Source organism: Seriola dumerili, unplaced genomic scaffold, assembly GCF_002260705.1.
Source record: "Seriola dumerili isolate Sdu_G_001 unplaced genomic scaffold, Sdu_1.0 BDQW01000219.1, whole genome shotgun sequence".
NCBI lineage: Eukaryota > Metazoa > Chordata > Actinopteri > Carangiformes > Carangidae > Seriola > Seriola dumerili.
In genome coordinates, this window is record NW_019174474.1 from 3,455,090 (window position 1) to 3,476,185 (window position 21,096).

The window sequence follows — 21,096 nt, forward strand, 5'->3', positions numbered from 1 at the left end:
ACAAGAAGACGGAACCCAGTGCTTGTCTTTGGATTTGGGGGGCAGAGAATAAGTTAAGCTTGACAGCGTAATCCTGCTGAAAATATTTTTTCAGTGCACTGATAATTCAATGTTAGATGGTGCATTTTTCACATTTCAGCAATGTGCATACACTGTAATGCGGGGATTTTATTAATCTCTTTGTCTCTATGTGTGTCTCGTCTCTCTCTCTCTCTCTCTCTCTCTCTCTCTGGGCCAGAACTGCTGCAAGCTGGCAGTGTATCTCTGTTTTTGGGCCCCTCTGAGGGCCTCCACTCCCCACTCGCTGCTGTTGGATGAGGAGAGAGGCCGTCCTTCTGTTGGGAGCCAGGGATTCACGTCTACCTGCTTGACCCCGACAATCTGGTCACAGCCGCCAGAAAGAAAGGTACAGACCAAAGAATAGGAATGTGCAAATTACATACAGAAGGATATAGACACATCCAAAACGAGTTCAACAAAATAAACAGCAGCGTTTGGTTTTGCTTCTCAGGCCCATTTGCTACATTTGAGAGGTTGTTTAGGTCCACCTTGAAGTGTTTACAGCAGTCTTAGGAGTCCCCACATCCTTTGACAGAGGGATAGTGCTGGAAGAAAATTCAAGTTTAATGACACGGAGATGGAGTATCTACTCCAGACACAGTAAACTGACTCAGTCCCCAGACATGCAAAATCCCTGCTTGCAGTCGCTTGAGACACAACCTCTTTATAATGTGTTACTGAAGTCTTTGCTACTGTATCTCCTCTCTGTCAGCGTGTGTAGCTAAGGTGTTGAACCACAGAGGATTAGGCAGCTTCAAATCAAGCCAAGACACGTTTTTTTTTTTTTTTTTTTTTTTTTTTTTTTTTACCAAGAAGACGGAACCCAGTGCTTGTCTTTGGGATTTGGGGGGCAGAGAATAAGTTAAGCTTGACAGCGTAATCCTGCTGAAATATTTTTTCAGTGCACTGTAATTCAATGTTAGATGGTGCATTTTTCACATTTCAGCAATGTGCATACACTGTAATGCGGGGATTTATTAATCTCTTTGTCTCTATGTGTGTCTGTCTCTCTCTCTCTCTCTCTCTCTCTCTCTCTGGGCCAGAACTGCTGCAAGCTGGCAGTGTATCTCTGTTTTTGGGCCCCTCTGAGGGCCTCCACTCCCACTCGCTGCTGTTGGATGAGGAGAGAGGCCGTCTTCTGTTGGGAGCCAGGGATCACGTCTACCTGCTTGACCCCGACAATCTGGTCACAGCCGCCAGAAAGGTACAAGACCAAAGAATAGGAATGTGCAAATTACATACAGAAGGATATAGAACAATCCAAAACGAGTTCAACAAATAAACAGCAGCGTTTGGTTTTGCTTCTCAGGCCATTTGCTACATTTGAGAGGTTGTTTAGGTCCACCTTGAAGTGTTTACAGCAGTCTTAGGAGTCCCCACATCCTTTGACAGAGGGATAGTGCTGGAAGAAATTCAAGTTAGAACAGGAGATGGAGTATCTACTCCAGACACAGTAACTGACTCAGTCCCCAGACATGCAAAATCCTGCTTGCAGTCGCTTGAGACACAACCTCTTTTATTTGCAGTGAACAGCTTATTATTATGGAGACAGTCATTTAGCTTCAGCTCATGATACTTATTCCTGTCCTGCCATTAAGTGGGAATGATGTAAAGTATTATTTTTCCATTAACGTGTTGCTAATCTGGAATTCTCTCAGCCGTGTTTAAGAGAAGAGCTCACCTTTCAGTCAGCAGCAGTCTGAAACTGTCTGTCTGGTGAGGTCAGGGTCATGATGTTGGAGCACACACGCACGCGCAGACACCACAGACACAACTGCACACACAAAGTATATACACGTTTACGGAGGACACACACTCACTCTCACGCTCACGCTCACGCTTACACATTTACACAAACACACAAATGCATTTGGACGGATGCCATATGTTAAAGTCTGTGGATGTGAGTGTGTGTTTATGCAGCTGAGGTTGATGACAAGTGGGACGACAGTGTGTTTATTTGATCCTTATCTAGTTGTTTTAACTCTTAGTCGTGCTCTCAGAGTGTTGCCTTTTTGTTGCCTCTCTGGTCATTGATACTGATGGGAGATAGGAGACCAGAAGTCTCTGAGCCTTTTGGGACCAGCCCTTGACAGTGAATATGATCTAAAGTTACAAACTTGGCGTTTATCAGTAAATAAATTGGCGTACCTGGGAAAGGACCCCGGGGCACTAAAACACGGCAAAAATATTTTGCCCTCCAGTTGTTTCTACCTTGATTTTCAGGCGATAGCTGCAATGTTGTAAACTTCATCACAGTCTTTAAATATCCCCATATGCTGTGGTAAAACTAGGCCACTGATCATGTCATATGCTGGGTTTAAAAAAAAACAGTGTCAGTCCTTACACAGGCCATATACACTCAAAACATCACACTGGTTTTCTGTGTGAATTCCTCAGCGGCGTGCGATGATTTGGAATCATGAGGTGTTTTAATATTTGTTCTGGTGTGTTTGCATGCGTATCAAGGCTCTGTCGAACCATGAGTAAGGTTGGCGATAGCGCTCCTTGGTAGGCTTTAGACGAGGTAACACGCTAAGCACATAAGCCTGTTATAACACATGTGTGAACATGGTGGGGTGCATTGAAGGGACCCTGGATGTTACATGTCTCTCGTACCAGCACCCGGAGGTGTTAATGATTGTGTGAAATCTGTTGTTCATTAACTCCAAAATGTGGAGAGGCGAGGGCCATGAGCTTACTTTTACTTACTTATAGGTACACCTTAAAGTGATGCATAAAACCTTATATTCTACTCTAAAATGCACAAATGGCCAATGTAGAAATGCTACAACAGGAGTATTACGTACTCTCCATTTAGATCTTATGAGGAGTCTAGCTACTGCACTCTGAAAACGATATATTGTTAATTTTATACAGAGCAATGTGATAGTCTGGTAGAGACATAAAGAAAGAATAAATGATATTTTCCAAATCCTGTGTAGATTTAAAAAGCTCCAACATTAAAATCTTGAACTATAGTAGCACATAAATGGAAAATAAATGTATGAGGACTGGTTTGAGATCCGAGGTTAAAGGCTCACTTGTTGGCTGCATTATGAGATTTGGTTTTTATTTTCCTGTTATCAGATTTACTGGCCTGCTCCCCGGGACAGAGTTGAAATGTGCAAACTGGCGGGCAAAAAAGCAAACGTAAGTGCACAAAAATCTGTTCACTGCTGTGTGTTGTAATGTACAGCATACCTGTCGAATAAGGCGTTGCAGTTCATCCCTGCTCTTTTTCTCTCCCTGCTTGTCGCAGTTGGAGTGTGCTAACTTTGTCAGGGTGCTCCACAACTACAACCGAACACACGTCTACGCCTGCGGGACAGGAGCCTTCCACCCCAACTGCGCTTTCATTGAAATCACCGGCCGCAGAGAGGTAAACTACATATACGTGTGTGAATCTCAGCAAGAGATTAATTTTGGCAGTTCAATGTTCGGATTTAAATTTTTGAAAATGGAATGCTATCTTCCCTTTGGTCTCTCAGGATGGCGTGTTCCAGCTGCTGTCTGGTACGGTGGAGTCTGGCAGGTTGAAATGTCCTTTTGATCCGTTGCAGCCGTTCACCTCAGTGCTCACAGGTAAGCTGAACCATCACACAACACTTTAGCAGTCCTCTCTCTGCCTTATCTCTCATGCGCCAGAATTTCACTGCTACACAGCACTATATCCCCGGGAATAAACGATGCTTGTCGTCACGTCTCTGCTCGGTCTTTTGAGGAAGTTTGTGTTCATGTATCTCATGTATCTGTTTTCCCAGCACTTTTCTCCAAATTATGTTGGTCAAGAAAGAGGCAAGCAGACGTTTCTCAGGCAGCAAAAAAGTTACTTGGCAGGGAGTTGTAAACACCGTGTGTTTGTGAGCTTTATCTCTTTCATATGTTTGTTTCTCGAAATCTTTCTCAGTCTGTGTTTTACGATGGGTTCACTGAGGTAAGCTAGAGAAATGGTAGAAGCGAAAATAATAATGTAAATGGTTATATCTGTCTTCTGATGACGTCCTTTACGGTGCACATTTTGGATGGAATTGTTCAAAATATAAAACTGAGAAGCGATTGTGATTTAATCTTTAATATGCAATAATGTACTGAATATTTTGATGTCATAATTGATCGACCCGTCTCTGTAATTGGTCCAGATCAGTACCTGTACGCCGGCACATCTTCAGACTTCCTGGGCAAAGACACAACGTTCACACGCTCCCTTGGCCCTCCACCTGACCAGCACTACATCCGCACAGACATCTCTGAAGACTACTGGATCAATGGTACACACATGCTTGCACATATCCACATTAACACGCCGATTGCACTCAAAACTTGTTATTGCTTTTTCTCCAAACTTCCAGCCTCTCTACTGACACAAAGAGCCTCTCTGTGCCCTCAGGATGGTTATTGGCATTCCAGCGTAGAGGAAACAGCACACTTATTCATTTAGCTGGAATTTTTATATGACCACACCTACAGGGGAATTTACAGTGTGCCACAAAGTTCACGGTCTTAGTCATTCAACTGCACATCCACTCACGCACACACACACACACACGGGCATGCACAGTCATCACTGAGGAGGGAGTCTTCTCTCTCTGTATACGTTTCCAGTCCCAAGTGTTTTACAGCAACTGATGGGTTGTCGTGTATCAAGAGTTGTCACCAGGATTTAAATCCTTACACATGGTCTCCACATTTCACAACCACACAGTGAAGAGATGTTTGGAGTAATTATGTCTCTCTCTCTCTCTGTCTCTCTCTCTCTCTCTCTCTCTCTCTCTCTCTCAGTGTGTGTACTGTATACAGCCTGTGTTGGCGCCGGGCATGCAAGAGAGACAGAGAGAGAGAGAGAGAGAGAGAGAGAGAGAGAGCACATAATTTTTTGCAGTGTTTCTGTTCGTGTGAGCCTGTGGAACATCTTTCCACTGCTGCAGGACTAACAATGACCTTCTGTCGAGTGTGTTAGCAGTCATACATTAAACCGTTCCAGAGAGGGAATCACCCTCTGGTGGTTGGCTCGACTTCTAGGGGCTGAGCTAATTGTTGATGTAATGTCACTGCAACACTTAGGCCATTGGATTAGTTTCCCCTGAATCAGGACACTGATGTCAACATGCTGCTGTCTCCTTCCCCTCCACTACTATTTCCTAAATCACGTGTAGTTTTCCACGTCCTGTGCAAAATCACAAACTATTAATTGCTAATAATTCTTGGCATTGATTTTTTTTCTGTTAAGTTGCACACACTCAGTCCAGAAAACGTTGATGATAACAGTGAAACTCACTTCTGCATCCCTGCATTTCAGAGCCAAATACTCTTCTGTTTACTACATTTACTTGGCAGCTATGGATATGAATGCTTTTCCTTTTAAGATTTTAAATACAAATATATGATTATCTTATAAAATATGATACTTTGTCATATATAAGATTTCAGCGTGTTACATGAAAGCTGTCTCTCATAGCAACCCACAAAGAATTATCACCGGACTCTGCAGCCCCCCCTTTTTGCTCTGCAGAGAATTTTAGCGAATATTAGTCTCATATTCATTCAGAAACACAACTCCAAATGCATGCTAATGTTGCTGTGTGTCTGCACGATGAGTAAATGTGCAGCTGTTCAACTTATGAAGGTGATAATATTTCAGTGTTGTGTTTTACAGCTTGCTCAGCTTTCCCTCCATGTGGCCAAAGAATCAGTTCTGCTTTAAATAATGTTTTGAATGCTGGACTTTTACTTGTATATTGTGGTAGTGCTATGTTTAATTTAAGGATCTGGATAGTCTTTAAATCACTAAGGACTTGTGATGAGGGTTGGTGTTTGAGCCTGGGTGTTCCAGCTAGCGGATGATCTCTATGCCACACTGCTGCTGAAAATCATAGAAAAGTAAACAAAACTGCTTTTAAAGTAACCTAAATATTCTGGCTATCACTTTATTAGTCCATGTAGCAACTGTACAACAAGTTGAAGATATATGTGCAGCCCAGGCTTTAGTTTAGTAAATAGAAATGGTAATAAATCTGCCGTCTCAGTAGAAATAGAGCAAGATTGTAAATAAACACATGCTAAGTGTAGTGTTAATGTCACTTAGAGGCTGCAGAGCATGGCAAAGCCATTACCTGACACATTTTAACACTCTACCCCGCTCTCTGTTTTCTTGTCTGTGTCTCCAGAGGCCAGGTTTATATCTGCTCATCCCATCGCAGACACCTACAACCCAGATGATGATAAGATATACTTTTTCTTCCGGGAGGTATCGTGGGAAGGCAACGACAAGAGCATCCTGTCCCGAGTGGCTCGTGTGTGCAAGGTGAGATATTACACACAACTGAGGTGAGGAAAGTGGGAGGTATTCAGGGGTGAAGAGGGGAGGGGGTGAGGATATGACCGGTGGGTGGAAAGGTAGGGCAGAGAGAGGCGGATGGAAGACCAGGATACTAGATATGGATGTTGAGACTCAGCTGGTAATGAGAGAAACAATGCTTTGAAGATTTGAGTTTTGGTAGCACAAGTAGAGAAACTAAGAGTGCAACGCCTCTTACAGTGTGTGGAGTCATAACTCCTACAGTGCTCTGATTGGATAAGGATCTTTGTGTCAGCTATTACAGGAGTGTTTTATGTCCCCCAGGAGGAGGCCTTACTGATAAATCCTTCTTTTGTAGTCGTCTGAAAGAGTCACAGGGTGCTGCTGTCAGGGGCAGTAAATCATGTTTTTAACCCCTTTGTGCTCTGCTGTACAGATCGCCCCGGAGATCGATGTAGTTGAAATATCTTTGCTCCATCTCATTGTCATCATTCTCTTGCCAAAAGATTTGCATGTACTGTATTCTTATTAAAAGGGTGATAAAGATTTATTTTGTAGCAGTCTCATAAATAGAGTTTGGCTTTGGGGAGATTTAATTTGCATGATAGTGCTTGCACATGTAGCACTGTTACATTACAGATTGCTTTGTCCAATGCACCTTACACTGGGAGCATTCAGCCTCTACTGGAACAGCAGCTCGAACTCATATAGCCAAACTTGAACTGGCAATACAATCTTCCTCTCTGTTCAGCTGTTGGATGCTGCAAGACATTTGAGAAGCATATCATGTTTCGGTGCCCATTAAGTTCTATTTGACAGCATGTCAAAACAACTGTAAGCTTGGACGGGCACTGCACAGCTGATTGAGGACAGAAGCAGGATAGATTTATGATTGGGACCCTTTAGCGTACTACAGGGTGTACCATTAGTCACTACACAGGACTAGTCCACACAGCAGTTTGCTATGTGTATTCGAAGGTCTATTGCTACATTCTTAGAGAAAAGCTTTCAGCGTGTTTATGACTTGGGAGTAAGCTGTAAGGCAGACTGGAAGGAGATTCCTCTGGATTACAGCCTTCTCTTTTTCCCTCTCTCTCGGGTATCCCTCTCTCTCGGTCTTTGTATTTGTCCTTCTCTTTCATTATCTGTAAGTGTGTGTTTTTTTCCCCCCTGCATGTAAAAGCAATGAGGGCACTTCACTTCAGTCCTCTTTGAAGATTATCACCATTGTGAAACATCCTCATTAAGTGCTTACATTTTTTTCTGGTCTCTTAAACACAAGTGTGTTTTTGTGTGTGTTGAACCACAGCGGTCTTTTCTATACCACTTGGTTAGTGCGCAGAGCAAATTTAATGGGGAGGTTCTCTTAAGTTTTCTATGAATTACAAAGAGGTGCACTTCAACGCTCTTATCATAGCTCAATCAAAGGTGGCTTACTTAAAACAGCAGTTCATATGCTAAGATAAAACCTGCATTATTAATCAGCAGCCTCACTTCTCTCCCAACGTGCTGCACTTACATTTGTTTCTCTTCTTCCTTTTATGTTTTCCTCTCTCTTTTCAATTACTCCTGACTGTCATTACACTAACAAGAAGGTCTCCTTTGTGCCGGTAAAATAAGCAGATCCATACAAGCTGCATGTGGTTCACCTGTTTATTTTCCTAATTAGAGCAGGAAATCGGAGTCAGGCTGCGATTCACTGTGTTGTCTCTGTGTGCAAGTCTGTTGGATAGATTACAGTCAGATTGTGGTTAATTACAAAGTGTATATTTTTAATCGTGGTCGTGTTTTGGCCATGTTGGACAGCTGCACTATGCTGACTGTGGTTTTGTGACTGTGTATGTGGTTGTGTTTCAGAATGATGTGGGTGGGCTGAGGAGTTTGACCAATAAATGGACCACCTTCCTCAAAGCCAGGCTTGTGTGTTCTGTCCCTGGACCGGACGGAGTGGACACACACTTTGATGAGCTCCGTAAGTGACTGAGGGAATAAAAATTAGAAGTGTAGGCCAACAAACTGGGTTTTATCCTGTAGATACTATGTTCAGAGTGCATTTTAGAAAAAGTACCAGCAGTGGAGTTTTTCAGTGGCCATGATGGAATGAAGTGGCTGCTCCATGTAAATGAAAATACAGATTGAGATGCACCGAAATCTTTTCTGTGCAGATAAAGACAATAAAAACAAATATTGTGTTTTTCTCCCCCCCCCCTCTATCTTCCAGAGGACATCTTTCTGCTCCCGACCAGAGATGATAAAAACCCCGTAGTGTATGCCGTCTTCACCACCTCCAGGTAGGCTCAGTGTACATCACGTCATTATCGTCACTACCTGTGGTCGCTCCATCTCTTTTGCATCGCTAATTACGGTCTCTTGTTTTCACTGTCTTCTCAGCTCCATTTTCCGTGGCTCAGCAGTGTGTGTGTACAGCATGGCAGACATCAGGGCCGTGTTTAACGGACCTTACGCTCACAAGGAGGGGCCCGACCACCGATGGGTAGAATATGAAGGGAGGATACCGTATCCACGTCCCGGGACGGTGTGTTGCTGACTGTGGAGCAAAGAGACAAATAGAAATCTCATAGTTGATCACTCCTAGCTACAGAACTAAAATCCTCAACTGTCTTGCTAATTACAAAATAATAAACATGGGCTAATTAGATTCAAGGGTGAAATGTTCAACATGCTGTAGGGTATGCATCCACACATCTGCGCTTGACATGTTAATCAGATTCTCCTTTCACTTAGTTAAAAAAAGTTAATTGTGGTGTTGTGTGTGTGTGTGTGTGTGTGTGTGTGTGTGTGTGTGTGTGTGTGTGTGTGGTGGGGAGTGGGTGGGGGTGGGGGGTGGGAGGTGCTGTATACACAGAAAGAGGGAGCAGGAGTGTCACAGATGTTCCAGATGTGCTTTGCCTCTTGCAGTTTTTTCATTCATCCACCAGAGGGAGACATGTACCTGGAAATTAGTGTAGAGTGTGTGACAGTTCTTGCTGAAAAGGAAAATTTTGTGTCAGATTAACCTATTTTTTTTTTCCTGCCCTTCAGTGTCCCAGCAAGACATATGATCCAAGGATCAAGACCACCAAAGACTTTCCAGACGAGGTCGTCAGTTTCATCCGATTCCACCCTCTGATGTATCGCTCTGTCTACCCTCTGACCAGCCGGCCTGTGTTCACACGTGTCCGCGTGGACTACACCTTGACCCAGATTGTGGTGGACAGGGTTTTAGCAGAGGATGGACAATATGAGGTCATGTTCCTGGGAACAGGTGAGACACACTCACACAAAGATGCACACATACACACACACAGATGCACTCACTTCTATCTCTTGCAATTCTATACCTGACCAGCAGAGGACAGTAGATCACTATGAGCTGTCCTCAGCCTTAAACAGATTTTACTGATGCTCTCATGGTCTTGACTTTGGAGTAATGAATAAATGTAAGGTTCCTCTTGGATCCAATAACCTGTCTCAGGTCTCAGCACTGACTCTCTTGTACATTCTAAAATGTCTTATATAACAAACTAAAGTCTAAAAATCTTTGTCAAACTTTTGTTAGTGTCTTAGAGAGGGATGTGAGTGTACGGACTACAAGTATTCATCTAAAGTGGATATGAAAACACTATTCATATCTGACCGCTTCACATTATTCACCTTCCTGTCCGACTCTCTGTCACAGACGCTGGCTCAGTTCTGAAGGTGGTGAGCATCACTCAAGAGAACTGGTCAACAGAGGAAGTGGTGCTTGAAGAACTTCAAGTTTTCCAGGTTTTGTGAACAACACAGCCACACGCACAAATCCACAATTTATTGGCTGTGAGGGCTGCTTTGTGATACATGATGCTAGCTGCTCGTCACTTGTCCTCAGTGGGACAGTTGACTCATCAAACAGTGAAATATTCATCATGCCTTTGATGTACAATCTTTGCAACGCTGATGGATTTTTCTGAGCTATTAATCAACAACAACTCATCTGTCATTTTTGCTCACACACTGACATATGTTTACTGAGGTGTTAAAGCTAAAGCTTGTTTAACTTTTTTTGCAGGTTCCCACTGCCATCCTCAGTATGGAGCTGTCTTCTAAACAGGTTCGGCCTCATTCTCATCCACTTTCTTTCAGTGCTCTGTACTATTTCCGCAGAGATCTTCTCTGCTCTCCGCCTTTATTCGTGTCACATGCATTCATTGGTGTGCACATGCTTGATACAAGACATACTGTTTTTAATCTCCAAATCATTCATGTATCCCATCTTCCACTCTCTCCTTAGCCTTCCCTATTTATTTCTAGGTCTCTCTCCCCCTTCTGCCTCATTATCTAAGGGTCAGGGGTGTCAATACACACTTCAACCCCAATCACAGCTTCCATTAATCTCCAGCAGTGTTTGAGCTGTATGTGTGTGTGTGTGTGTGTGTGTGTGTGTCTGTATGTGCATGCTCGCAAGTGTTTTCATTGGTGGTTTGGAAGTTCTCTTTAACTTCAGACGAGTCAGAGCAGATTCTTTTTCATATTTGTAAAAATTGCTCGTTGAGAAATCCTCGGATGTCTGTGTGTTGTTCCAAGTTTCTGTTGATGTTTTAAATGAGTCTTACTGTTGAAGCGCTTTGACCCCCAGTTCTCTGGGAATACCAAGGAAATTTTTGAAGAATGCATGTACAAGGGGGAAAACAAACTAAATGTCACTAGAAAAATGTTAATTTTCCATCAGAACAAACCTGTTGTCACAAGCCAAAAATGTCGTATCCTTTTCGCCTGTAACATGCTTTACCTCCGCTAATGAAGAGTGTGGTGTGTTTTTCACTACAGCAACAGCTCTACGTGGGTTCAAGCGAGGGGCTAGCACAGGTTTCCCTCAGCAGATGTCACCTGTATGGCCAAGCCTGTGCTGAATGCTGTCTGGCACGAGACCCCTACTGCGCCTGGGATGGACACACATGCTCACGATACGTCCCTGCGTCTAAGAGGTGCTGTGTTTATGTAACACTACTTTTATTAAAGGAGTATAAAATCTATAATACTATGTCAATTTTACGGCCCCTTGAACAAGTTTCATTTTGGTTGCCATGCTAACCTCTTCAACATACTCAAAATAATGATAGATCAGGCTATATGAGTGCAAATGTTTTATATAATGGAATGAAACGATGAAGTTACACAAACACACACATTTAAAATCATGAATCATTAAATTAGTAAATCTTATTTCTTATAATGTAAAACCATGCCCTTCCACTGTGCAGTTATTTAGCCGTACACTGCTTCACATCACCCACTATACCACCTCGTAAAGAATCAGGCAGTAATCCCATCACATGTCAGGACCATTATGGGAAATTACAAAATCAATTGTGTAACCATCTGTAGTCTGGAAACACTCATGCACACACTTGTGAGCACTTCTGTAAGCACAAAAGACAGTGCAAATTTGACATTCAAAACTTACTTTTAAAATGTACTAACTCTCAGCCAATATCAAAAGAAGTTTGGCATTGGCTGGTATGATATATAGCGATAACGCTGAAAATATTTGTGATCCAAAAAAAGAAAAGAGGAAAGTGCATCTATAAACTGCTTTAAACTGACCCTTTGTTGCCCTACTTCTCCGTGGTGTGTGTGTGCGTGTGTGTGTGTGTGTGTGTGTGTGTGTGTGTGTGTGTGTGTGTGTGTGAGAGAGAGTGTTCCCAAGGCTGGTTCTTTATTCTGGGCCTGTCAGAAGGAGTTCATAGTTGTTGCTAAATATGTTTTCTATTTTGGTTCTCCTCACCTCTTCAGCACTTTTTTCCATGCCAGATGGTATTATTCCATTTGAGTTATTGATCAGAGATGTTGTTCCTCAGCTGATTAATGCTACTGTCATTCCACACCTCTAGAGTCTAGTCCTTTAGGTGGAAAAATGTGTTGATGTTTTTTGTTTGTGTGCTTTGCAAGAATCTAGGCTCTACAGAGTCTATACCCTACAGTCAGGGATCACACTGCTATATTACTGGCCAATGGGGATGCTCTTATGGTTTGTGGAATAGTGGAGGCCCTGCGTTTGGTCTCCCGGGCTCTTTGAAAGTTGATCTTCACAGTGCGTGAGTGTAGGCTACAGATGTCCCATCACATGGGACTGGCAGGAGGTGGAGGAGGTGAAATCAATACAAACTGAAGGAGCCCAACACCAGCTAGAGGCCAAAGACGCTGTTTCTACTGTAACATTTATGTATATGAAAACAAATATCCATCTGCCTATGAGGTAGGGTAATTTCGCTTTTACTCCCACTGCAGTTTATTAGAAATAAGTGTCAACATCTTGAATCTTGAAAGATTCATGGTCTCAATAAAGACTTGAGAAGCTTTGTAGTTCACCTAGGATTAGACGTGTCAGCCACGTGTCAGACACTGAGGGTTAAAGAGTAATCAGAGGTCATCTTAAAATCACATTTTAAGTGGTTGTGAAAAATTGTTGCTGGAGGTAATAGTCAGACAACTTCTTCACATGCTCACCACAACATTCCTGTTTTTTCATGTGCATGCAAATTTGACATTGGAAAAAACATACCCCAATTTCAGATGTATAAGAGATATATCTTTTACTGGCTTGTTTGCTCAACTAAACGTGTTGATTTATTAATTTATTGAAGCTGTCATACTGTACAGATATGCATCAGTATTGTACGGCTTGTAGGTTCTCAGTTTTTGTGTTTGGCTAATTAGAGATTGTAGGTTAAAAAACCTATTCAATTTTATGTGTGTGTTCTCCCTCCAGGCGAGCCAGGAGACAGGACATCAAGCATGGAGACCCTGCCAGTCAGTGCTGGGACACAGAGGACAGTATGTAGACTTTGCTCTCTTTGTAAGAAAGTCTGTTTTTTTTTTTTTTTGTCTTTGTCAACAGATAGATGAATCACTGAAACAGCCACTAGTGGAAACCTGCATCACATACCTCTTTTTAAGAACCACAGAAAAGACCCTTAGATCAATAACAGTCTTGTTTTCTTTAGGTCTTGGTGGGGGACGGGTGGAGGAGAGGGTGCTCTTTGGGGTGCAAAGCAACTCCACCTTCCTGGAGTGTACCCCCAAATCTCAACAGGCCCAGATCAGGTGGTTCAAACAGAGACCTGGATCTGAACGCAGGGAGGAGGTTAGAAAAGTACACTCACCTCCACGTGTACACACACACAGACACACACGCACACACATACACACACACACACACACCACCCAAACACTGAAACAAATCATTTTTATATTCCTACCTTGTCTTTTACTCCATACTCGCTCTTGGCTGAGTCCAAAGGTGGGCCTTGATTTTGCTTTTATTGACTTTACTGTACCTGAGGGGTTACATTTTTTTCATGCCAGGTCACATAACAGGGACGTTTCTTACATAAGGACTTCAAAGCATCCAAAAACATCACAATTTACTTCCCTCTAACTGTTTATGAGGTCTTAGCCTTGAACCCGTTAACCGCTGTTTGTGCCACAAATCACATCGCTGTCGGTCCTGCTTTTCTCGGGGAAGATGAAAACATAAAAACAGTGCTTGGATCATGACGATAGCATTCACAACTCATACAGGCTTGAATCCCCAAAAGTCACATCCGTTGTAGAATTATAGCTAATAAGGGAGCGATCCAGGATCTCACTTGTTCCTTGAATAAGATCATTATTGATGTGTATGAGTGTCCAGGGCTTTTTGAAATTTTCTGCAGCTCCTCTGCTTTTGAGGAAGGTGAGGGATGACTTAAACCAGAGCCACCCAAGGGGATACAGATGGGACATCATGTATCTCATATGAAAAATTTAAGAAAAAGGGAGATGAGAATTTCAGTTTATCCTGCATTTAACCTTTACTTTTCATTTTTATATTGAGAAGCCAACTATTCATGTTGGAATGCAACTGCTGTTTCCCCGTTGGCCACTGTAGGTTATTCAAGAGAGACTAGAGATTCTTTCTGTTGTGTTCTGGTCAGAAAAGTGAGGTGCTGCATTAGAAAACAACTTGTAGGCTATAATATGCTCACTTCACGAAAATCTTAAGCGCAAACTAGAGGTGCAGTTTAAAACTCAAGTGGCAGGATGTTGGTGTTGGACTGCAGAAAATGGCTGTTTTGAATGTATACCAACAGATGAGCTTTCAGCTGATTAGTTAAGCAAAATCTCAACTTGGTGCAAATTTACTGTTTCTATGCAAAACTGAAAAGTTTTCTTTCTTTTTTTTTTGTTTGATTTTTCACTAATTGTCACTGCAAAGGATCAAAATAACTCGACAGGATGGTGAGCAGAGAAAGACGCACAGGGACCGAGTTTGTACTTGAGGTGTGGAAAGGAGCTCATTGATGATGACACTCGTCTCCTGAATGAGACAACAGAGACCTGCTTACTCAGCGCCTCAGTGCCCTTCCCTCCCCTATCCAAACATACAAACCTTCCTCCACCCATTGCGAGTGCGCTGTTTACCACTCAGCCTCCTTCATTCCTCGCCTCTCTGCGCTTCCCGCTACACTTATTTAGTCCCACAACTGGTCCCCCGTCCTCGCTCTCAGAGGTGAATGTAAACACAATGACAGGTGCAGAGGCCACTAAAGACCCATGTGTTCCTTTATGGGCCTGCACAGCAGAAGGCTCTGTGTTTTTCGCTTTGTGTGCGGATATGTGTGTGTCTGTGTGTCATGTGCGTGCTTCGTTATGATCCCCTACAGCGGAAATCATAACAGAGCGCTCCCTAGGGACAACCATGTGTTTTGGGGTAATGAACACAATGGGGTGTTTTCTGTGTTTGTGTGTCTAGACATGCAATGATATGTGACCTATTGTACTCTAGACAAAGTGATGAAGGAGTGAATGCAGGAGTCCTTCCTCCCTCAGGAGAGTCATGTGATAGACACAGAAGCTAAAGAAATACAACAGGATGTGCAGATTTAATGAATTAATGGAAGGTTCGGTGGTGTTAAGTGTGCCGGAGTTTTGACTGTGGTGGAATATACACGTAAATTCATTTCTAGTTAACGGGAATGTTATCTCAAAGTCTTCTCCGCCAGTGAAAAGGTAGAGAGAGTTTCAATAACAATTCAGACTATGGTGAGGCTTTACAGCCGAAATCTTTACAAGCGTTTGTCATACTGACCAATGTTGAGATTTATTGGAAAATATACAACTTAAAAATGCTGCTTTGGTGTTTGAAGAGTGTCCTGACAATGACTGAAGCCTAAAAGGAAGCAGATGGTTCATTATGATTCAAGGGGAAAAAATATTTAAATGGGCAAACACAGCTTTACGGTACAGCAGGCTTTGCATGAATGGATGAATGAATAAATAAATAATTGAATAAATAAATGCAATTATTTGGCCCAGCAGCCAGTGAACATCTCAAATGTTTGTAGACATAGAATATCTGAGACAAGGGGAAACTGCAACACAAATGCCTAAACATTTTTTAAGTAATTATACATGGATGAGATATAAATTGTTTTTAGTAATGGTCTAATAAATTAACATTTCATTAACACGTGAGGCTACAAATATGGCTTTCAAACTGAATAGGAAAAATTAGAAAAATATTTTTGTGATTGTGGAAGTACAGGAAGTCTAATGTTTGAATAAGTTGTCTTCCTCCATTATGGTCACAGGCAGCATGTCTTGATTGAATAAGTAGATTCATGTTTTTGATCTGTTTGCTTCTTAGTCATGTGTGGGAAATAATATCTGCTATTAGCCACATGACTGATCGTCAGTAATGCTGCAGACAACACAAAGTGAAGGAGTTCAAATGAACAACACCAAGCTGGAAGTCAAAGAGATACACCATTTGTACTTTTCGTCATAGTCAGATAGTCAGATAGCTGCCTTGTTGTTGATGCTCTTCGATCTCTTTGGTCGAACATGACTTCACTGTCACTGTTATCGTTTCTACTTTTCAGTTCTAGTTCTTTCTCCCCGTACCACCCTAACTAATGCTGTGTTTACTGGCAGCTGTGTCAAAGTACAAAAACTTCAGGCTGATTAGCTGCATTGTACGAACTAAATAAAGACACCTAACATTTGTCATTGTTAACAAAGAACATTGCTGTTTCAAGAGTAATTTATCACACAACCCAGCAGTCACTTAGTGGCCCGAACAACACACGCACATACACGGGAGTGTGTGTTTTTTTCTTCAGCAGAGCTCCCTCTTTCACTGGGATGTAAGGTTTCTTTCCTGTGATAACAGGCGGTCTTACCTGCTCTCACAGCTGTGGGCATGTGGTGTTGGAGCAGGGCATGTCTGTTAAGTGTCTGGCTCATTTCAACCTCTCACTCCCTGTGCTTTCGGTCCCACTCTGTTTCCCCCTGTCTGTCATCCCTTCTCCTGTCCTGTCCCTCAACCTCCCTCATCAGCCCCACCTTAATCTCTCCTCACTTCCTGCCTTCATGCTCCTTACTCCGTCTACTTTGTTTTCTCATACTTTTTGTGTCGCCTCCTTGATTTCCCACAGTCTCTTCCCTTCTGTGTTTTTCTCCACACTTGCTGCCTCCTGATGGGTTTTGAAACAAAAAAAAAAAAAAAGCCAGCTGCTCGTAGCACCTGCAGCCCACTCCAGTACTTACTCTCCTCATTCGCTCATTCACACACTCCCTTCTCTTATCCCCTCGTAAAAATCAGCTATTAAAGAAGTGAGCTGGAGGAGATTTCTCTGTCTCTCTCACAGCATGTTTGTGCGTGTGTGTGTATATATATGCGTCTTCTTGTTCCTGTGTGTGAATTCGCCTCCTGGAGTCTGGAATGCTGGCCCATTAGAAAATTAGTAATAAGAAAAGCATGGATGATGCTGAATTTCATGCATGATGTTCATTAGAACAAAGCACAGCACAGCACGGAGCAAAGCGGCATTGCTATTCTTTGCAGGAGTTTGTTGGCTTAATCGGATGCCCAGAATCACACAGACACAAATAAAGACAGACCATCTGGGTGAGTTTAAATGTCTGGCGATGCCGTTTAGTCACAGATGCCTTGTTTTTGGATGGCAGAGGGGGGACAGCTTCGCAGGCACACAAATAAACGCAACAAACACACATCTCCGCAGAAGCTTTGCATAAGAGAGATTTTAGGTTTTCAATATACATCCCACGTGTTTTGGCAAATCAGTCAGGTGTGTCAGCAAACAAGAATGTGATAAGAGACGAACTAGAAAGTCTTAATGCGAGTGGGGGCCACGTCCAAAGAGACTCTGAGGCCTGGGAGTCTGTTTCTGCCTGGAAAAAAAAAATCATCAGGGTCAGACCGAGAAACCACCACAGAGCTGTGCACACACGCGCACACACACACACACACACACACACACACACACACACACACACACACACACACACACACACACACACACACATTAGCACACATGCATACACAGATGCTCATGTCTAGAAAAAAATGGGAAAACATCAAGTTTACACCTGTGCCTCCTTCTGTAGCTGTCTTATCAGTTACACCTCGGGGGGGCGGGGGTTAAAGCAGGGCTGTGGGAGGTATGCACCACCCATGCACGGACACACACACACACACACACACACACACACACACACACACACACACACACACACACACACACACACATTCTTGTGCTCTTTGACTGTCCTCTGAACACAGCTGTGTTATTTTAGGTCGTGACAGCAGCCATGCCACCTGATGAATCACGGTGGACACTAAATGAAAAGAAGGGACCGTACACATTAGCGCGCTACTTACCCTTACACCTTAACAACAAGCACATGCGCCTCACCCCACACACACACTCACACACACATACCTTTTTCCAAGTACCCTTCTTTGTCTTTTTTTTTTTTTTTTGCTTACACTCATCATGCATCTAAAAATCTCTCCACACCACATAATGACCTCTGGACCCCCAAGCTGTGGGTGACACTCAGCACACCCTATTCAATATGCTTCCTGTTTCAGGGGTCATTACCATGTTTAACGCACCTTGGATACAAGTCAGGCATGAAAATAAATGTGTGTAAACAGGGTGGGAGGTATCAAAGGAGGGTTTTGTAATGTGCAGCAGCCTGATGGATTGTTTCAGGGCACAGAGACGCAAAATTTCTTGTTTTATAGTAAAGCTCTGAATCGGGATTTTAATTTAAGAAGAGAATAGTTTAGATCATTTTGTGTTGCGTTGCGTACTAGCTGGTCAGCCTAACCTTAGGCAGCTGTAGTCACATGACCTTGTTGTTCATCATGAAGCTCTAATACTCTTCATTTGCATTCTCTCCAGGTCAGGTTGGATGATCGTGTTGTTCACACTGACCGAGGTCTCCTGATTCGCTCCCTCCACGCCTCTGATGCTGGCGTGTATGTCTGCGTAGCTCAAGAGCACACACACTTCACCCACACCCTCCTCCGTCTCACACTGCAACTTGTTACACACGGCCAACTGGACGGGAAGCCCAAGCCCAGCGAAGACCCCGCAGTGGAGCTACGACACAGCGGAGAGTCTCGTCAGCGGTATAAAGACTACCTGAGAGTGATGAGCTCTCCTTTCGGCTCTCTGGAGGAGTACTGCGATTCACTTTGGCTGGAGAAGAGGCCGTCGAGGGCTCGAGGACGAGGCTTAGGCGGCGGCAAATGGAAACACATCCAGGAAATGAAGAAGAGCAGGAACAGGAGACACCACAGAGAAAGGGAGGAAGAGAGGGGGGGAGGAAGGGTGGTGAGGACAGCACAACCGTGAGGGGTGAGGTTAAAAAACCCCCCCCAAAAAAAACAGTCAAGATGAGCTGAGTATATTCACCTACTGGGTGACGAAGCAGATATGACACAGAACTGTACAATTGCAATGACAGATCAGTTCATGAGTAAGCAGTCTAACTCAGAGCTAATGGGGAATAAAAGACTGAGTTCAGAATGAATATATTAATTTCAACAAGCAATTCAAAGCAGCGTGGGTTTGACAGTATGTAATTTCTTCATGTGCCAACTGTGCAAGAAAATTTTCATCTTCGTTTTTTCTCGAATTCTAAAAGGAAATCACTTCAAACGTTTAGGATACAACTAAAATGATTAGTTTCTCCTGTTTGCAGATAACCGGTTTCAGAGAAAATACCAGAGACTACATTACTGACGTGCAGGTGAAGTGACCACGGTGAAGGATTACAACATCTCCAAAGCACAGATAAAACTGACGGTTAATAGAGGTGATCAAGGAAAATATATACAGTAGTAATAATAAAAAAAACAAAAAAAACAAATAGAAATAGAAAGTTTGCTCATGGCGATGACAATGCATTCATGTTGAATGACTGTAAATATTTATATAACGTGTACAGGAGATACGGCATGCTAAACATAGTCTAATTACTGACCTGTATAACTCTAATGATAATCATGTATTGGGTTTTTTCCTGCAAAAAAAAAATAACGTATTTTTGTACAAACATTTAACATATCTTCTGTAGGTTCAATAGGTGTTTTCATTATTGTTGTGTTTTGCAATTATTTAAATAAATGTGTCTCTGAAGCTCCGTTCTCTGAATTCTGTCTTACTTACATTCTGTGAAGAGATAAAATCAACGCACAAGAAATCTATTAGAGGTGCCGGTACAGGCAGTCTCAAGCACACAGCAGCAGGTTGAGAATGGGTGAGGGTTAGTTCGACCGAGTCTCTCCGGGTATAGCAACACAAGTCCCTGTACGCTGTATGCAGATGTCAGAATGATTCAGGACCAGCTGGTCTCTTGTTTAATGTAAGTCTAGTGTGTGAAGGAGAGAGAGAGGGAGAGAGAGAGGGAGGGTCTTTAGGAGAAGCAATCGTATATATGAAAGCTTGTGAGCAATCTAAGCAAGTTACATGTTTCCTAGAATAAACTGATAAAGCAGTAAATGCATCAACATCAGTGGCATGAGCGTGAAAAGCGAGCATTATGTGAGCCACTGGCATGACCTGAATTGTAAATTATACTTATATAATAATGTAGATAATATCATGCGCAGTGCTTGGATCTAATGCTGATAATAATATGACAAGGATCTTTCTGTGAAAGACGTTATCAAAGTCATGGGATCCCTCAGTTTTAACTGATTTAGTGGTAACCTCTTAAATTGGATTTTGGGCCAGCTGCTCAAATCCTGCTCGTTACACAGAGAAGAAAATGTGTTCCAAACAGATGCATATATAGAAAGAAAACATACCCATCAATATTTCTTTTAATCAGTTATTGCCTATTAGGTCTCCATCAACACACACAACTACTACAGACCCATATGGTGAAATGATTGGCATTTCAGTTTCTTAAGTTTCACCGAAGCTTTCATTTCATGTTTACTTGCCCTCTACATACTTATGTACATATGAACAGTATTCAAGTCTCCCATTCTGTGTTTCTCCACAGTGTTTACTCCATGTTTCTTGTAACAAAGACTAATGAATATTTCAAGCACTTCCTCCTTGTCTATAGTTTATTTATCAGCTGGCTGCAAAGAACAAACTACATCTTTCCCCAAAAAAGGAATCAGCAAAGGGACCCCAAGAAAAGACAAGAACAGGCTCTAAGACTGTTTTTTTTTAACTAAATAAAAACATAAAACAAATACTTAAACCCACTTTTGTACATTATAATCACAATATAATAAACACAGCAGCAAAAACAAACTGTACTTTTTAATCATCTTTTTTAAAAATCCGTGCTGCTTTCTGAATGTTTGTTTATACTACTCATTTTTCTCCAATAATTTTGAGAGGAAAGTGATGAAAACGGAGGGAGAGGGAGAAACACAACATTCA

At 42.4% G+C, this 21,096-nt stretch overlaps 1 protein-coding gene across 1 annotated transcript in view; it reads left to right on the plus strand.

The window, feature by feature from the left end:
- The window catches only part of sema3d (semaphorin 3D), a 31,120-nt gene extending 11,320 nt beyond the window's left edge, over window positions 1–19,800 (plus strand). The window contains exons 4-19 of the mRNA XM_022754371.1: window positions 1,104–1,264; window positions 3,151–3,213; window positions 3,323–3,442; window positions 3,552–3,645; window positions 4,203–4,331; window positions 6,228–6,364; window positions 8,216–8,330; window positions 8,580–8,649; window positions 8,750–8,894; window positions 9,401–9,623; window positions 10,038–10,126; window positions 10,407–10,448; window positions 11,165–11,322; window positions 13,107–13,171; window positions 13,342–13,481; window positions 18,592–19,800. Coding sequence (XP_022610092.1) covers window positions 1,104–1,264; window positions 3,151–3,213; window positions 3,323–3,442; window positions 3,552–3,645; window positions 4,203–4,331; window positions 6,228–6,364; window positions 8,216–8,330; window positions 8,580–8,649; window positions 8,750–8,894; window positions 9,401–9,623; window positions 10,038–10,126; window positions 10,407–10,448; window positions 11,165–11,322; window positions 13,107–13,171; window positions 13,342–13,481; window positions 18,592–19,047 — 2,207 coding nt within the window. The 3' untranslated portion in view covers window positions 19,048–19,800. The remainder of the gene's footprint in view (window positions 1–1,103; window positions 1,265–3,150; window positions 3,214–3,322; window positions 3,443–3,551; window positions 3,646–4,202; window positions 4,332–6,227; window positions 6,365–8,215; window positions 8,331–8,579; window positions 8,650–8,749; window positions 8,895–9,400; window positions 9,624–10,037; window positions 10,127–10,406; window positions 10,449–11,164; window positions 11,323–13,106; window positions 13,172–13,341; window positions 13,482–18,591) is intronic.
- The last annotated feature ends 1,296 nt before the right edge of the window (window positions 19,801–21,096 follow it).